The 16150-nt window shown below is 31.3% G+C and overlaps 1 protein-coding gene across 2 annotated transcripts; it reads right to left on the reverse strand.

Moving 5' to 3' along the window:
* Positions 1-1158: 1158 nt before the first annotated feature.
* Positions 1159-9514, reverse strand: LOC123906165 (protein REVEILLE 6-like). Of its 2 annotated transcripts, XR_006808785.1 has the most exons (9): positions 9190-9514; positions 6721-6778; positions 4877-5000; positions 4627-4794; positions 4369-4470; positions 3137-3246; positions 2717-2776; positions 2364-2428; positions 1159-1698 (listed from the first exon to the last, which is right to left on the reverse strand). XR_006808785.1 is itself a non-coding variant. In XM_045956019.1 (8 exons), exons 1-8 carry the CDS (start codon positions 9399-9401, stop codon positions 1597-1599), a joined length of 936 nt encoding a protein of 311 aa, XP_045811975.1. In that variant the 5' UTR covers positions 9402-9513; the 3' UTR covers positions 1159-1596. The 2 variants fall into 2 exon arrangements, 1 of the variants encoding a protein (XP_045811975.1); XM_045956019.1 differs by lacking the exon at positions 2364-2428 and having other exon boundaries at positions 9190-9513.
* Between the last annotated feature and the right edge of the window lie 6636 nt (positions 9515-16150).

The following is a 16150-nucleotide window of genomic DNA, read 5'->3' on the forward strand; positions in this document are numbered from 1 at the left end:
AGTTAGTTTTGTTCTCTAAGCTATAAATTGTCTATCCAAACATAGTATATTACTGCAATGTTATTGGCTTCAGGAAAAACTAAGAGTGATGTCTTTCCCTTGTGAGAAGAAAGTTGGTAGAATCGTTGGGTGAAGTTAATCTAAGCCCAAAACATTCTTTACTTGCAAACCAATTCCATTATCCTATAACTGCACTGTTACTTCCAGTATTCTCATTCTCATACGGATAATGTGTTATGTGCCTGTGAGCAACAGAGAGAGTGATATCAATCCGGCAATGTGCTTTGTTTGGCTGTTTTTACATGAATAGAGGCCTATTAGGATGCATATGCTGAATGATGTGGGGCGGGGGTGAGGTTGATCCTAGAGTATTCTGAATAACCAACAGAAAAATCAAAGTTAAGGAAAGCAAATTTTTATGTTATCGGTTTGCCAATTCACACTTTTCAAATTTTGATGAAGTTATATTTTCATTTGAATTGGAATAATCCAACCAAACTTTATGTTTTCAAGATTGGTTTTATTTTAAAACAATATCAATTTTAAAGTATTCATGAATTGTAATAGTATTTATATATTATAAACATTTTTACTTGAAATTTTTTGTGCAACATAGGTTTTACTTACCTCGCGGCCGAACCCTGGACTACTAGGGCCCCGTCCCCTAAGAACCAGAGTGTTATATATAAAAAAAAAAAAGGGTCATTCACTCTAATACTACTCTTGCCACTCATTTTAATACTATCCTTGCTTAAACAAAACTTAATACAAATTGTGATGGAATGTAGTGCAAAAATGCTGCTATGACAACACATAAATTTATTCAACAACTCATTTTGCCTAAAATTTCTCTTTAATGTTTTTTACAAATTGTCAACCTTAAAAACTTGAACCAACCATCATTTGATCCGAAAAATATCACTCGTTGTAACATTTGATTCCCATATACAAAAATTCACCAAGTATTTTTTTTATTAGTCATATTAGTCCACAGATTTGTTTGTTTTTAACTAAACAAAATTTAGTCTTCAATTATTATCAAAAAAAAAAATTAGTCTTCAAATGTATTGGATATGAACGTTTTTCTAATTTTCATATTTTCAGAAACTAAAGTAATAATGAAATATACCTTCACAGATAATAATGAACTATTTGCCCTTCAAAACTTGAATTCGATTACATTGAAAGAAAAAAAACCTTGAGTACAAGTAATTGTCATTTTGTAGCAGTGCTGGTAGGAACAAACTCTAGTTGATTTACCTCCGTTTTTCTATATATAATGAGGTAGTCTTTGAGACTGTTTCACAAAGCTTAATAATTTTAATTTGTAGTGGAACCTTCTCATAACTAGAAAAACTATACATTTCTACATTTTTATTGTCTTTTATATCAAGGTTGTTTGATATATACACGACATAAAAATGAATGAAGAGAATCAAGGCTTTTCTTAGCTGCTAACAGCAATTACAAACTAGTACAAGATCTTGTGACTGGAACCTTTCAGCTTCTTGACTTTCCAATGCATTTTACCTAATACAACATTATAGAATTCATTTGCTGAAAAATGAACCAATCTTATGAATCCAACCCCATCTATTAAGTAGCAGCACTCTTCAACTGTTCGTCGTGTATCAGTCTATCTGGATTGAGATAGTTATTTGTCTCATGATCGACTTCATAGGATGAAAGCAGCTTCTTCTGCATGAAATACGAAGCATCTTCATCAGTCATCAGGGAAAGGGCAGATACATATGTAGAGTCTTTATCGCAAATATTAGTGACAATTTTTAAACTAATGAAGTTAATATGCTAAACGATCATACAAACAAGACAATAGAAATACTAGTATTTTAAAAATAATAATTTGATATGTCTCTCTCTCGTACTGAAACTATACTGGAGATGAATCCACAGCCCATACTATGTGGGTTTTGTTGCGTGCGTGTATGTGTGTGTGTGTGTGTGTGTGTGTGTGTGTGTGTGTCTTAAGCTAGCTACCAAATGCATTCATCATACCAAATAAACATTAAATTCAGAACCTTCATACTGTGAAGTCAAAGAATTGATGCTAGTGACTAGTGAGTTGTGTTTCTTCACGGATTTCAGCTCAAGTTGCATAAGAATGGATATGACAAATAGTAGGATAAGAAGCAAAATGTCGAAGACAAGGTGGATGCCTTGTAGTATATTAAGAACCATGACAACATAAAACATAAGTACCCAGAAAACTACGACTAAGAAACTAAGGTTTACCTTGCCAAAGGAAACCTGTTTTAGAAAATTAAGCACCACTAGCCAAATTGTGTCCAATAAGTGGTTAATAAATAGCATTGATACTTATTTCTAGGGGAGATTGCACTCACCTCGTCTGAGGTATACTGAAATGACGCATCACCTCCCCTCGGGTCTACTTAAATTATACACCCCCCTATAATTTTACAAAATAGATGGGAGTTGAGTGCAATTTATCATTATTTATACATCAAAATTAATTTCAGTGTAGAGGATAAAGTTACAGATTAGATGATGTCTTGAGATAGCACTACCAAAAATCATACTTTAATTCAGACTGAAAAGTAAAACAAAAAAATGAACTAATAATTTTATACCATAATAAACTCTTATGGTGCTTCTACAAGGGTCTAATACAGGCATATACTCATCGAGACTAGAAGATATTTTTTAACAATCTAAAGATCAGTGGCACGGTACTTACATGATCCTCAAAATCTGGGCTAGTTAAATTGATAGACAGATTTCTCATCAACAAAAGCACCTAAAAGAGCCAACATAACACAATTGTTAGTACTTTTTAATAGTCACAAAATTCATTTACACAATTAACACAAAACACATTTACAAATTCATCTAAAGATCATTTACTGTCATTTCAAAAAGTAGTTATGAAGCATTGACACAAATACATGACACAACACGGCGCTGGCATGTAGATACTAGTTATAATTTGAGAAAATGTAGGTGATTGAACAGATACACATGTGTTGGTGTCGACACAAACGTGTGTCATATACCGGACACACTTTCAATCTAAAGTGTCGGTGCTGAACAGAAAGTAACTATTATCAGTTGGAAGCATTTAAAAAAATAATTGATCAGCTGATCAGAATAACAATACCGTCTCAACATCTATTCGGTCCATTTGTTTAAGTTTCTGTAGATGCTCAGTTGCCTCTGGATCAAATACACTGCCAATGAAGTTGTACACTTGAGAAAAATCTGGAAGAACTGCATTAGAAATAAATAAAAATCATTAAAATGCTAATTAATTTATCAAGAATATAGTATATATAAGAGTTAACAATATGGTAAAAAGGAAATAGTATTATGAGAAAAAAGAAAGAAAAAGTATTTAGCGGGAGCCTGCCTGTCATGATAAAACACAAGAGATCACGACTTCCAGGGAGGGATAACAAATGCATGAAATGTAGCTATCCAAAGATAAAACACATTTGCATGAAATGTAGCTATCCAAAGATAGAAATTCACGAAACATAATATTTGTATTATCATTATTAGTGGAACGTGGTGGAATACAAATAAAAGCTCAATAGACATATCTTTTGACCTTGAAGTTAAATCACAGATCGAGTAAATATTTTGGTGTACAAGATCATAGATTTTGGGCCTAACTCAACTCCACAAAGACCAAACTGACTTTGTGAGTCCACAACTGCCCAAAACCTTCCTTCACACTCAAAACTGAACATCTAAGGTATGGACTGATGTTAGTGAAACAATAAATATTTTAAAACACAATCTGACATCCAAGACTAGACATTTAGAGCATGGAAAAATGTGGGTGGAATAACAAAGATCTTGGCACAATAAGAGGTCTAAGACACGCTTTGATTACATTTTGGACTTATAGCCTAACTCAACCTACAAAATTGGCTTGTCATTGTCAAAGTCTGTAAAAGCCATTTTTAGGCCAAATTTCTAGCCAATGTTGGTGGATAAGGCAGGCCTGAACGGGTCTACAATAGATTTTGATATGTTTTTAGTCTATCTTAACCTTACAAAATCAGCTAAATGGTGAGAATTCCCCATTTTTTATTTTTTATAAGCATTGCCTAGCGCATGTCTCTGGTCGATGTGAGACTACTTTTCGAAACTCGGGATTGAACATCTGATACGACTAATGTGGGTAGCATAACAGAGATCTCAACACTTGTCAAAAAAGATGGGTGAATTCAATTACTAGTAAGAACCCACATGACATAGCTTTTGTATAAGAAATTGGGGGAACAGCAAAACATACATGGTTATATAACATAACTTTGTTGTGCATACATGAAACCACAAACGAAAGTCAACTGAAATTGTAAAGGTAAATCATTAAAGCCTTGCCTCTCAGTGGAAGGATTTTATTCCCTTGACTATTAGATTCACCAACAGGCCACACTTTAGGAGTACTTTCACTGCTACTGCAAGAATTATTTACTGTTGGCACTGCAATAGACATGACATTGCAAGCACAAGAAAGTAGTCAGTATTTTCTTTTGGGGGTTACAAGTTTCTAATATCTTGAATAAACTATGTCAATTATTTTCATAGAAAAAGATTTGGAAGAAAAATCTGAACTCCAGAAATTGTAGCATTAAATACCTTGCAATAAATTGGTATTTTGTAACGGGTGGTTTGACCATGAAGACACCACAGTGTTCATAATAGGAGTTTCAAGCATTGGTATGGATTCATGCTTCAGTATAAATCCAGGTTCAAGCAAAGCCGATGAAGATTGAATAGATCCTGGTACTTGTGGAAGTACAGGAGCTGTCAAATATCAAATACAAATCATTAGAAAGAACTGCAATTATAATATTTCACAGAAATAAATATGGTGAAAGATAATTACCACTTTTGGAAGCTTTTTGAGGATATGGATGCGCAGCTTTTCTTTTAGGCCTGGGTGGAGGAAGATGTTCATTTGCTCCACTCTTCTGAACCTTCAGAAAGTATTTCTGTGCGTGGCTACGTATCTACATAGTCAGCAGAGAGCATTGTTTTAGTCCTTCTTAACATAATGTGTGCATACCACATTGAAACATGAAAAATAATACCACAACACAAGCCCAAAACGCAAACATTCATATACATTCATATCTTTCAAGTCATCTCCACTGTTGACACTCAATCATTTGCAAGCCGAGTCAATATAGGCTCCTCGAGTTTGACAACTTTAGTGGACACTTAATCAATAAATAACATAAAATATTTTTGTAACATGTTTGTGGAAATAATACTAATATTGTTACCTGCAATTGATGTCTTCTGTTTGACATGATCTAATTCTTGTCAGAGGTTTTACTTGTTAGTATATACAATATTGCATAATTAGAGTAATTAAGAGCGGAGGATGGTATAGTAAGAAATTAGTTAGTAAGTTTATAAGTTTGTTACGTGGTTGTTAAAAAGTTGTTATTTGGTTATTCTGAGAAAGTTTTTATATAGCCCTCAATTGGTAGAGAGGAGGATGGCTTTGAATAATCAAATTGTGACTAGAGAAAGCTCTAGCGAAAGGAGAGTGCTTCTTTAGGGTAGTATTGAGCGCGAGGTTATATCTTAATTGTATACCTTTAGTATCATCTCTTTCAATCCTATTAGCTATCCTTGTACTCTCCTATTTATACATGATACTCTCTAACTTATCAAATTACTAACCATCTAACTTCCTTAACAAATTCTCTATTCTATATATTGACATTATCCAGTTGGGACATTTCCCATCATTCACACATGGGTGAGCACTCACAGAACAAGGGAGCTGAAAGCGGGCAATTCAACTGTGCAAAATCTCATGACTTTTGTACGGTCAACTGTGCAAAGGAGGTTTTGATTGAACTGGGAACTATAGCATTAAGTATCATTCGGTGGGACGCTTACAGAATTTTAAGTTTTTTAACAACTACAACCTATTCACCATGAGGACAAAGTGAAATTCCACGGAGGGATAGATAATCCCTAGTGAGCGAGTTAGTCGGTAGAGGAGTTAAGGAGATAATTATGAAAACAGGGAATGTTAGCTATAGAAAAAAGAGTGAGAAAGACGCGTTGTCACTCGAGAGAGTTCGGAAAGTATCAGCATAAAAAGTATAGACTCTCAAAATTCTGCAATTTATACTATAATCAGGAACTCATATCATACCTTAATGAATTTTAAAATGAATCAGATTACCATAACCAACAAAAACCTTATCACTAGTAAAAAATCAGGATAAAAGCTTATGTTTTTTATGGACCAGTGGTCGAAAAAACCATTCCTACTAGAGCAATGGGGTATGATATGTCAAGGAGGGTGACATGAGAAAACAATGAGAATATGGGAAAAGATATGACTTTTGACATGTACTTTCCAACATGCTTTGGTTCCATGGGATAAATTTGAAATCAACATAACCAATTAATCAAGTTACAAGAATGATCATGGGTTTTCTACTACTCCTACCTTTTTTAAAGAAAAATTAACATGGAACATTATATATCACATGAACTCATACTTATCAGTGAAAACCCATTTTTCTTCCCATGGCTCTGTTTACTTCCCTCCCAAAACACTGTGAACAAAAAATTGTAAAAGAAAATGAGAAGAGGGAATACTTACATGTTGCAAACTAAAACAAAAGGTCTAGAGTCTACACTTAACTCATTAAATATAATGATGCACTTCTGGTAAAGATTTTAATTCCCATTTGAAATTACCTGTATAACGGTCTTTGATCCAATAAATGCTTCAATCTTTTTCCAGTCACGGTCAAACCTGGATACAGAAATAAAGGAACAAATAAATTTGAGGATAATACAAAATGGCACGCCAAGAACAAAAAGGATAGGAAGAGCCACATTCAGCATTAATTTGAAACACTATTTCATTTAACGAAAGCAATTAGTTTTGACCTTTTAATGAAGCCATGAAAGCCCTCTACCAAAAGAATGCAATGATTTACAGCACTCTCTCAAGTTATCGTGATAAATAAAGTAAATCAATTATAATTCAATGTGTATATGGTTAGAAAAAAGTGCATATATTTTCAAGAGAGGTCGTGAAGGTTGAGATGAAGTTTTTATCGACATCTACATTTATTACTAGAAAGTGTTGTGTTTCCGGCTCTCTTTGGTGCCTACAGATGTTTCAAAGAAGTTCTATTACTGAGAGGCAAAGAGATACACAGCGTTGCATTTTATAGCCACTTTGGCTTACTTGTCTCCTCTTATTACTTTTCAGGAGGGAGGGATTCTCAATTTTCGTAGATGTATTTTCTATTTTTTATTTTGATCATATTTTCTTCTACAAAAAAGGAAAAAAAATCTTCCTAAGAATGACACATAAAATTATAGTAAGAAGTATCCAGATAACATGGCTTCAGGTCATTTTGTGTTGTATAATGGAAGATTAATAATATATTTACTATGTTACTACAATTCCAAATCCCATGTATACAAGATACACATTTTCAACATATAAACATTCTAAGTAATCTGAATCTCCATAACATTCTGAATGTTGCTATAGATTAATTAGTCAATCCTTTTATTTTTAGATGTTTTCCAAATATAACTTTATCTAGATGCCATAATCAATACAACTAGGTCCAATTATACCTAGTCCCCCTCGTTCATTTATTTTCATAATGTAAAACAAGTTTTTCTTTCTAATTAAAAGTGGAAATATCAAAATGAAAATAGTATATAATTCAAAACAGCCAACTCCAACTTGACCTAGTGTCACCGAGATAGGGGAAGGTACTTCTGGTCATCTGGGAAACAGGAAACCATTTACAACTGTTCAAACATACACTATAAGTATCCCAATGATTCCATTTGAAATGGAATAGAATTTACAGGTTGCTCGAATACAGTTTTAAGTGCCATTCTAGTACTAGTATAAAGCCAATGATAATTTCCCCATTGCTTTTCTTTAACAACTGAAAATCAACCTCTCAATCCTTATTCTATAACTTGTCCAATTGATATCTCAAATTCATCTCTTTGAACATGGCACACACATGACACAGGGTTTGAACCAAAAGTTGCATTCAAATTGAGACCATAATAACAAAATAAATATGTAAACTTACAAAAAAGAACAAGTAACCATCTCTAAATCATTTTTTATACTCTCTTACAAAACAACTCACACATCTTCATCCTTTCTAATAAGAAACTATGCTATCATTCACATTAGCAAACTATATGGGTCAGTTTGCTTCGCAAAATTACTTCTGTTTACATTCCCAAACTTCATTATTAATCTAGAAAATATCAATTGAAGATGTATTTTCTAAAGGAGCAATGCTAAATCAACAAACGTCAAACATTTAGAAAATGAGAAAATGGTTCACTCCATGTTTGCGGAATTCACAATAGTAAAGGCCAGAGGGCCAATGAAATCCATTCTTCACTCTTCGTAATCAGTCTCGTGCCATTAATCAATTACCATTTTTACATAAGATGGTTAAAGAAAATGAAAAACACAAAACATTTTTAGCAAAGAAAAACACAAAATGCGGAAATATTGTCTTGGAAATTGTGTATTCAATTCCTCAAGTTTAAAAGTGATTGTTTTTAACAAACAATTTCTAATCAGCATGACCCTTTTAGTAATCAGGGGAAACTAGGAAATGAAAACATAAAACCAAGCATTTCTTTTTTTTTGGTATTAACTATTAACCCTTTGGTTCCCAGAGGAAGGAGAGAGGGGGGGGGGGAGGGGGGGGGGGTAATTCGCAAGGTAAGTAAAGTCCGGTCAAGAATTGTTCCCACCAAAAATTGAACTTGGATTCTCCCGAACGATTCTTCCTGGGGGAATTCATTAATCACTTGGGCCCAATGTTTTGGTTTAAAACCAAGCATTTCTTTCACTATTGTTTCACTCTATTAACTAAGCATTAAAAAAATTCAAACTTCACCCTTACCCATTTACCTTTTCCACTATAACATCTTCAAATTCATAAAAAAAAATCCCCAATTCAAAAACCCTAATTCCACACCTTTGCACCAATTCACCACATAAAACTCACAAAACTATTACTGAACACTCACAACCACACACTCATACTACACTAACCAAATTCTCAACTAAAACACTACAATTCAATACCAAAATTTCCATTTGCAAAAAAAAAAAAGTAATAAAAATGTGAAAGAAAAAAAAAGAAGTGAAAACATTACAGTTGAAGAGCTTCAAGGAACTTGTCATGTTCAGGTTCAGTCCAATTCTCTCTAGACTTAGTTATAGTATATGGTTTGCGAATTTTCTTGGAGGCATCATCGGAAGAGTTGGCGGCGGCGGAAACGGAAGCGAAGGGGCCGAAACCGGGTACAGCCATGGGATTCGGATCCAAGCAGAAACCTTCGGGCGGGTTCGGGTTTTTGGATACCATTGGAAGATTTTAGAGAGAGAAAGTGGGTGAGAATTACGGGTTTTTTGGGGAGAGAGAGATGTTAAGGTCGTTGTGTTGTTGATGTAATGTAATGCGATTTGGTGTTTGGTGCGAGATTTGACCAATGGTTGAATGCCACGATGTATATTACAAGAGATGTTAGGTGTTTTTTTTTATATAAGTAGAGAAAGTTGGGTGTTTGTTTGCAGCTGGTATCTTATACGAATGCTAACTAGTGTTATTGAGCTACTTCCTCCGATTATATAACTAAAACTAGTATAACTGACCCGTGCAATGCACGGGTTAATTTTCATTGAAAAATATTAAAATATTAATAATAATATTTTGTGATTTATTAATTAACAAAATTTATTTGATATATTCAATGTAATTTATCTAAATATGAAAAATGATACAGATTTTAGAGATTTTAAAGGGGAAGGTCGGAATGGTCTGACGAAGAGTGAAACTCATCCACTCTCCGTTTCCGATCGACGTGTTATTTTCTCCCTTGTAGCCATCTTCACTGGTCTTTACTACAATGCAAGGATCTCATGAACATAACAAATTGAATAAAGAAATTCTATATTATTTTTCAGATGAAGATCAACCTCCCCGTGACCATATTTTTAAATGATTCTCTTGTTTAGAAAATAAAATTGAGAAGAGTGTTAATAACATTTTCTTAATATATTCTATATATAGTGGTGAGACTCACATGAGTGTCACTCACTTAAAGAGCGAGCTGAGTAATTGAAAGTGTTAAAAAAAATAGTGTTTCTGGCCTTCTTTATTCATAAACATGTTCATGGTTTTTTTGTCAAGTAACAGATGTGGAAACTTTGTACTATATAATAGTAAACACTACAAATAATGTGGATCTACACATATTTTTTTTGAACATCAAAAGAAAGAATTCTATAAATTGCAGAAAAAAGCACTAAATTTTTTCTTTCTTTTTCTGTTTTCACAGCCAGTTTAATTTGATTCGGGGTTAATTCTGGTATCAAGTGATTTATTTGATTGATATACAACATATGAATATTCAAATGCATTTTGACATGTATTAACATCTAATGTATTACAATAATTATTATAATCCAGTTAAGCATATTCCCTATTTTTATTGCACTAATATTATATGAAGTTTGAATTTTAATAGGATGATCTTATTCATAGAAAGTTTAAATATGGTCAATGCATAAATAAGTCATTATATTGAATTGAATAAATATAATTGTTAAAAAGTTATTAGAGTAAAGACATAATTTCTTCTGATATAAAAAAAAAAATACACAATTCCTTCAATAAAGGATCCAATTTAGTCATCATGAAAAAGTTAAACCATCTTTTTAGTCTATGTCAAGGCTTTAAATTGTGGTTGCGGTCATGGATGTGGTTGCGGTTGTTGCGAATGCGGTCATTACGGTCGCTGCAACGCGCAATGCGGCTATTGCGGCGTGAAATCATTTTGACATTTCACAAGCTATATAAAATGAAACTACTATGTAACTATATTATTTATTCATCATTGCATAGTCTTAGTTTATTCCATAAACACTAATTTGAATGTGCTTAAAATACACGGTTGAGAGATGGTTAAAAGTAAGATTTTTCATTAGATTTAACACAAATTATGATTTAAAGGTCATAAATTTTATTTTTTTGTGAGAAAATTTGAACCAACATCGTCGAAAATGTCTGATGCGGCTTCTGATGCGGTTGTGGTGCGGTTACGATGCGGCTGTACACGTGAATATTGTGTTGTAATTTTTGTCTCTAACATGCAAAGATCACAAATATTTGCAAGGATCATGAATCTGCAATATACAATGAAAACAATTATAATCAACAAAAAAAATTACAATCAACAAAACAAAATTATCTATATTAAGGACATATGCATTGTAAATAGTCTAATCTGCGTAGAAAATAAATTCATAAATAAGTGCTCAATAAATTCATAAATAAGTGCTCATAGTATTTTATTGGTCATAGAGATGTATAAAAACAGTAGTACAAAAATAAGCCAACAATGAAGCAGATGAAAATGAAATATACTACTCACACAAAATAGACGAATAGAGAAAGAGAGTACCTTTAAATGTTAGCTGAAACAAAAAAAAAAGTGTACAAAAATGGTTAGAGTAGAACAATATAAACGTGAAAATAAGTAAGTGAACAGGAAAAAAAAAGTGTGCTATACCTTTTAAAAAAAATGGAAGAAAAACAAAATGTGATAAATAATGGTGAAAACTATACCTATATATTGATTCCAGGCACTAAAACGTTTTTGCTGTTAAATGATATTAATCATGATTAGAATTTTCTTTTTATAAGTCAATGAGGATTTTCTCAAAATAAAAAAACTTAATTAATGTCAATAAAGAGCATAATTACTATTCACACAAAAATTTTGCTACAAAAATAATAATAATACGTGATTGACACTAATAATATATTAATGAATTAATATGTAATATAATGAATCAAATGATTTGAATATATCCTGATTTAATTGAAGAACATTAAATTCGATTTATAAACAATAATTGAAAAATGATTGAATTTCCAAATTAGCCAGAGATTCTAAGTAAAATGATATCATCATGTATTAGAGAAATTGCAAAGGCCTTCATAATTAGCCACATAGGAATTGAAGAAATATTAGAATGCCACATAAGACATGGATCAAGGAAATAGTGCCACATAGGAATTAGACCATGAGAGAGAAACTCCTAAACATATAAATAATAGATTTGATTTTTTAGATATATCAAAAATTTAATGTATTTAGTTAATAATATAATCTCTTTTTCTATAAAAAAAAATATAGACTCTTTCCACAGCAAACAGAGCTAAGATTATGTTTGGACGAGAGATTTTAATGAGGAAAAGTAATGTTTCGAGGGAATTAAAATAATTTGAGTTAAAATTCATTGTTTGGATAATAATTTAAAGGATATGTGAAATTCCAAGAATTTTGAAAATGATTTTTTCCTTCAAAAAATGAGGAATTTTAAAGTCACACTTAATTAGACAGAATTGACAATTCTCTTGTGTTTCTAATTTGATTAAAATATAGTAATATTATTAAAATTTGAAAAAAATAAATTGGCCGAAAACCTAAAATCGACTATAACCCCTAAAATCAGTCGAAAACCCAAAAAATCGGCCGAAAAACCTAAAATCAGCCAAAAATCCTAAAATTGACTATAAATCATAAAATCGGCCAAAAAATCTAAAATCGGGCAAAAATTCAAAATCCAAACACACTCTAAATGTTAACAGCTTATCCCAAGGAGAACAGACCAGATATATTACTTTTTTTCAATGAATCTAGAAAATCAAATTTTATTTATATACGAAATCAGAGTAGTACTAGTTAAAGAAGTAATACAATAATATAGCATTGGAGATTGTGCAACTTATTTTTTCAAAATATAAGTACACTTTTTCAATACAAAAATTATCTTTTTTAGTATCTTAACATTTGGATTAATTTTTGGATTTGTCATTTTTATTCGCCCCACGATAAATAGATTGTGTTGCACTGTTGTTTTGGTCGTAACTATTGTCGGATAATTTCTTTTGTGCAAATGTAAAAACATCTTTTGGTTGAGATTGTTAGAATACATTTAGTGATGATCATTAAATATATGCAAATTTGTTCTATACATGCCCTACTATTGTGTGTGCATGAACGAGAAGGTTTTAAATCTTTCATTTCTAGGGTCATTTTCTCAAAAATGTTTAATCTATTATTAGCTTTTGATTTTAATTGGTTCATATAAAATTAATCTTCACTTAGAGTTTTTATAAAATTTTACGGTGCTTACTTTTATTGCCCATTTTTTAGTTGACGGTTGGATATGCAGATGATAGTCTTTGTTGTTAAACCAATGTATATTATTAAACGATTTTTTTAATCAATTAAATGATTGTTTTTAAGATATATATATGTTTAATGTATGCATGTTCGTGCTTAGTGTGTGTATGTGCGCACATGCATGCTAAAATAAACAAAGGAACCACTCCAATACACCATTATATGAAAATTGAAGATCACATTTTCCTCCACAAAAAGTTTCAAAATATCAACTATTTTTTAATCAGAAAAACAAAAATAAAAAGCACTTATATTGCACGAGATGGACCCAATAGTGGATTCTGATCCGTTGATTTAAAGGAAAAGCGACCAAAAACAGTGGGAAAACACGCTTTTGGGAGGATAAGTGTGTCTTGGGTAGTTGTTGATGTACATTGTAATTATGAAGATACCGACATGTACAAACACAAAACAGGGAATCAACCAAGGAAAATATCTTCTTTCTACCAGAGGAATTTCTTGAGGTTGAGCTTGAGTTGCTTCCAGTTAAGCATTCAGCGGAGTAGAAAGAGTCTCTGACACATACAAAAACTATTCTTTTGACAACTGAGATAGACAATCAAAGAAATCTTCTGAAAGAAGAAGAAGATAGAGTTTCTACGTCAAAAAAAATCTTCCCAGCTCTGTTCCGTGAGCGGTATAGCAAAAAATCCCACAACAAAGGAAGAACATAGTAAGTTGAAAAACTCTACCACCCTAGGAGGAGACGACAATGGAGAGTGATGGGTTGGGTTGGGATGGAGTGAAGAGGAGAGTGAGACATTGAGGAGAGTCCAGTAGGTTATGTAAATCGATCAACTTTGTCTTGGTAAACCCAATACCTTATCTTTTTAGCTTTGAATCCAACAACAACCTTATAACATCATCGTGATACTGACCAACATTAGAACCTGAAGTTAAAGACGATACAAAGGATATGAACGAGGGAGTAGAGTAGGCTGAAAAAAAAAGAAATTGAACGCAGCTTCAACGGGACATTTGGAAAGAAATTTCTGTCTTTTAGTTTGAGGTGGAGGAGATGAAGTTGATTTTGAGCTCCCAATCTTCAAAAATATTCTTCTACAGTAACTTCAAAATGTGTGTGTATGTGTGTGCGCACATGCATGCTAAAATAAAAAATTTATTTAATTAATTTATTAACTTTTTTCTCATCAATCCATATATTAAACTTGAAAATCTATTTAGAATAAAATATTTTAAATTTTTTTATAAAATATTGTTAACATATAAGTGATATTATTGTGTTTTTTTTAAAGTAATCAACATTCATTAAAAACGAAAATATTAAAGAAATAAAGTACAATGAGGGGGACAACAACCAAAACCCTCGTCGAATCTAAAATTTGGCAAATCACTCCTATTTCTAAAGAAATCAGCACTAATCTCATTAGGAAAACAAGACCACCAAGTAAAAATTATCAAATGAATAATTTATTTTTTTTGTCGAATAGAAAGGGGTAAATTTGTTTTATTATGCTATTGACCCATGTATATTTTTAAATAAATTATAACCAATATGTTCTAATTATTCAAATTTTTATTTAGAGGATATAAAAAATTTAATAAATTTAACTTTTTGATTTGTGATAAATACTAGTCTCACACCCGTGCGATGCACAGGTGTTATGTGGTATTTTATATTATAATGTTGAAAAATTATTCGTATAAATTGTAACAATAAGTATTGTGAAAATGATAATAATAATAATAATAATAATAATAATAATAATAATAATAATAATAATAATAATAATAATAAAAGTGATGTACTTATCACTTCCTCCAACCAATATATTTTCAACCTTATATGTTGATCCTTTCAACCAATTTTTTTATCTTTGAAATCAAACTCTTTCCCATAGTAGCAAGAATCTTATCACACCGGATGATCAAAGTAAAAAAAGGGAAAAAGTCAATAATAAAAAAACATCAATAGAGATTTTGTGAAAATGTGAGAAGTATATCAAGATATTCCACTTTTTCATCAATAAACAACATATTCATAGACGTAACCTCAGTTTGGTTTGTATTTGTCCGTTATATTCCACACATGAACTATTCGAACTTGCAACTTTAGATTTGCTTTTCCAGCTACTATAGCAGACACATGAGGGTAGATAGGAGCTATGGTTTGAAAGAGTGGTTTTTTTTAACTAAAAACTAAACTCAATAGAAATGTATGCATGAATAAAGAAGTAACTGCTATACTAATTATATATACCTATATGTATAGAGAATGAGTAGAGACCATCAAAATTGAATGAAATATGATAATGATAATGGTTATATATTTCAATCTCATAACCTAACTTTTGTCATAACCTTCACTCTTCTCTACAATTATAATGTAATTAAGTCAATAATGTATACACACTTCGTATTTTTTTGTGTGACTAAATTATAAACTCTTTGTTGTTTCTATGAAAACGGTTGACATTTAAATGGAATAAATGTTAAAAGAATCCAACTATGCTCATCTTCATTGTCACTAAGGAATGTTATAATCTATATATAATGTGTGGTACTAATTATTATTATATTTTGGATTATTATTATTATTATTATTATTATTATTATTATTATTATTATTATTATTGTTGTTGTTGTTATTTTGGGTTATTATCATTTTTTTTTATTTTGTGTATTTTATTGTTTTTTGTTCACAATAGTTAATGTTTTTGCTAATAATCTTTTGTCCATTCTTTATTTTATTGTTTTTTGTTAATCAAAACTATAACATCTTGTGACATCAATTTTTGGATAATTAGATAAGCATAATTCTTTATTATTTATTATGAAATTGATATAATATAAAAAAAAATAGAGATGAGAATGATATAATATAAAGAAGTGATGTGAC

This window comes from Trifolium pratense, linkage group LG2, assembly GCF_020283565.1.
Source record: "Trifolium pratense cultivar HEN17-A07 linkage group LG2, ARS_RC_1.1, whole genome shotgun sequence".
NCBI classification, from domain to species: Eukaryota; Viridiplantae; Streptophyta; class Magnoliopsida; order Fabales; family Fabaceae; genus Trifolium; species Trifolium pratense.

What these genes read in the sequence shown, in the direction of transcription:
- LOC123906165 (XM_045956019.1), bottom strand. Translation starts at nt 9,401, where the DNA reads ATGGTATCCAAAAACCCGAACCCGCCCGAAGGTTTCTGCTTGGATCCG. An exon ending in TCAAAAAGCTTCCAAAAGTG is followed by an intron (nt 4,795 to 4,876) that starts GTAATTATCTTT and finishes GATATTTGACAG; the next exon opens with CTCCTGTACTTCCACAAGTA. An exon ending in ACCGAATAGATGTTGAGACG is followed by an intron (nt 2,777 to 3,136) that starts GTATTGTTATTC and finishes TGGCTCTTTTAG; the next exon opens with GTGCTTTTGTTGATGAGAAA.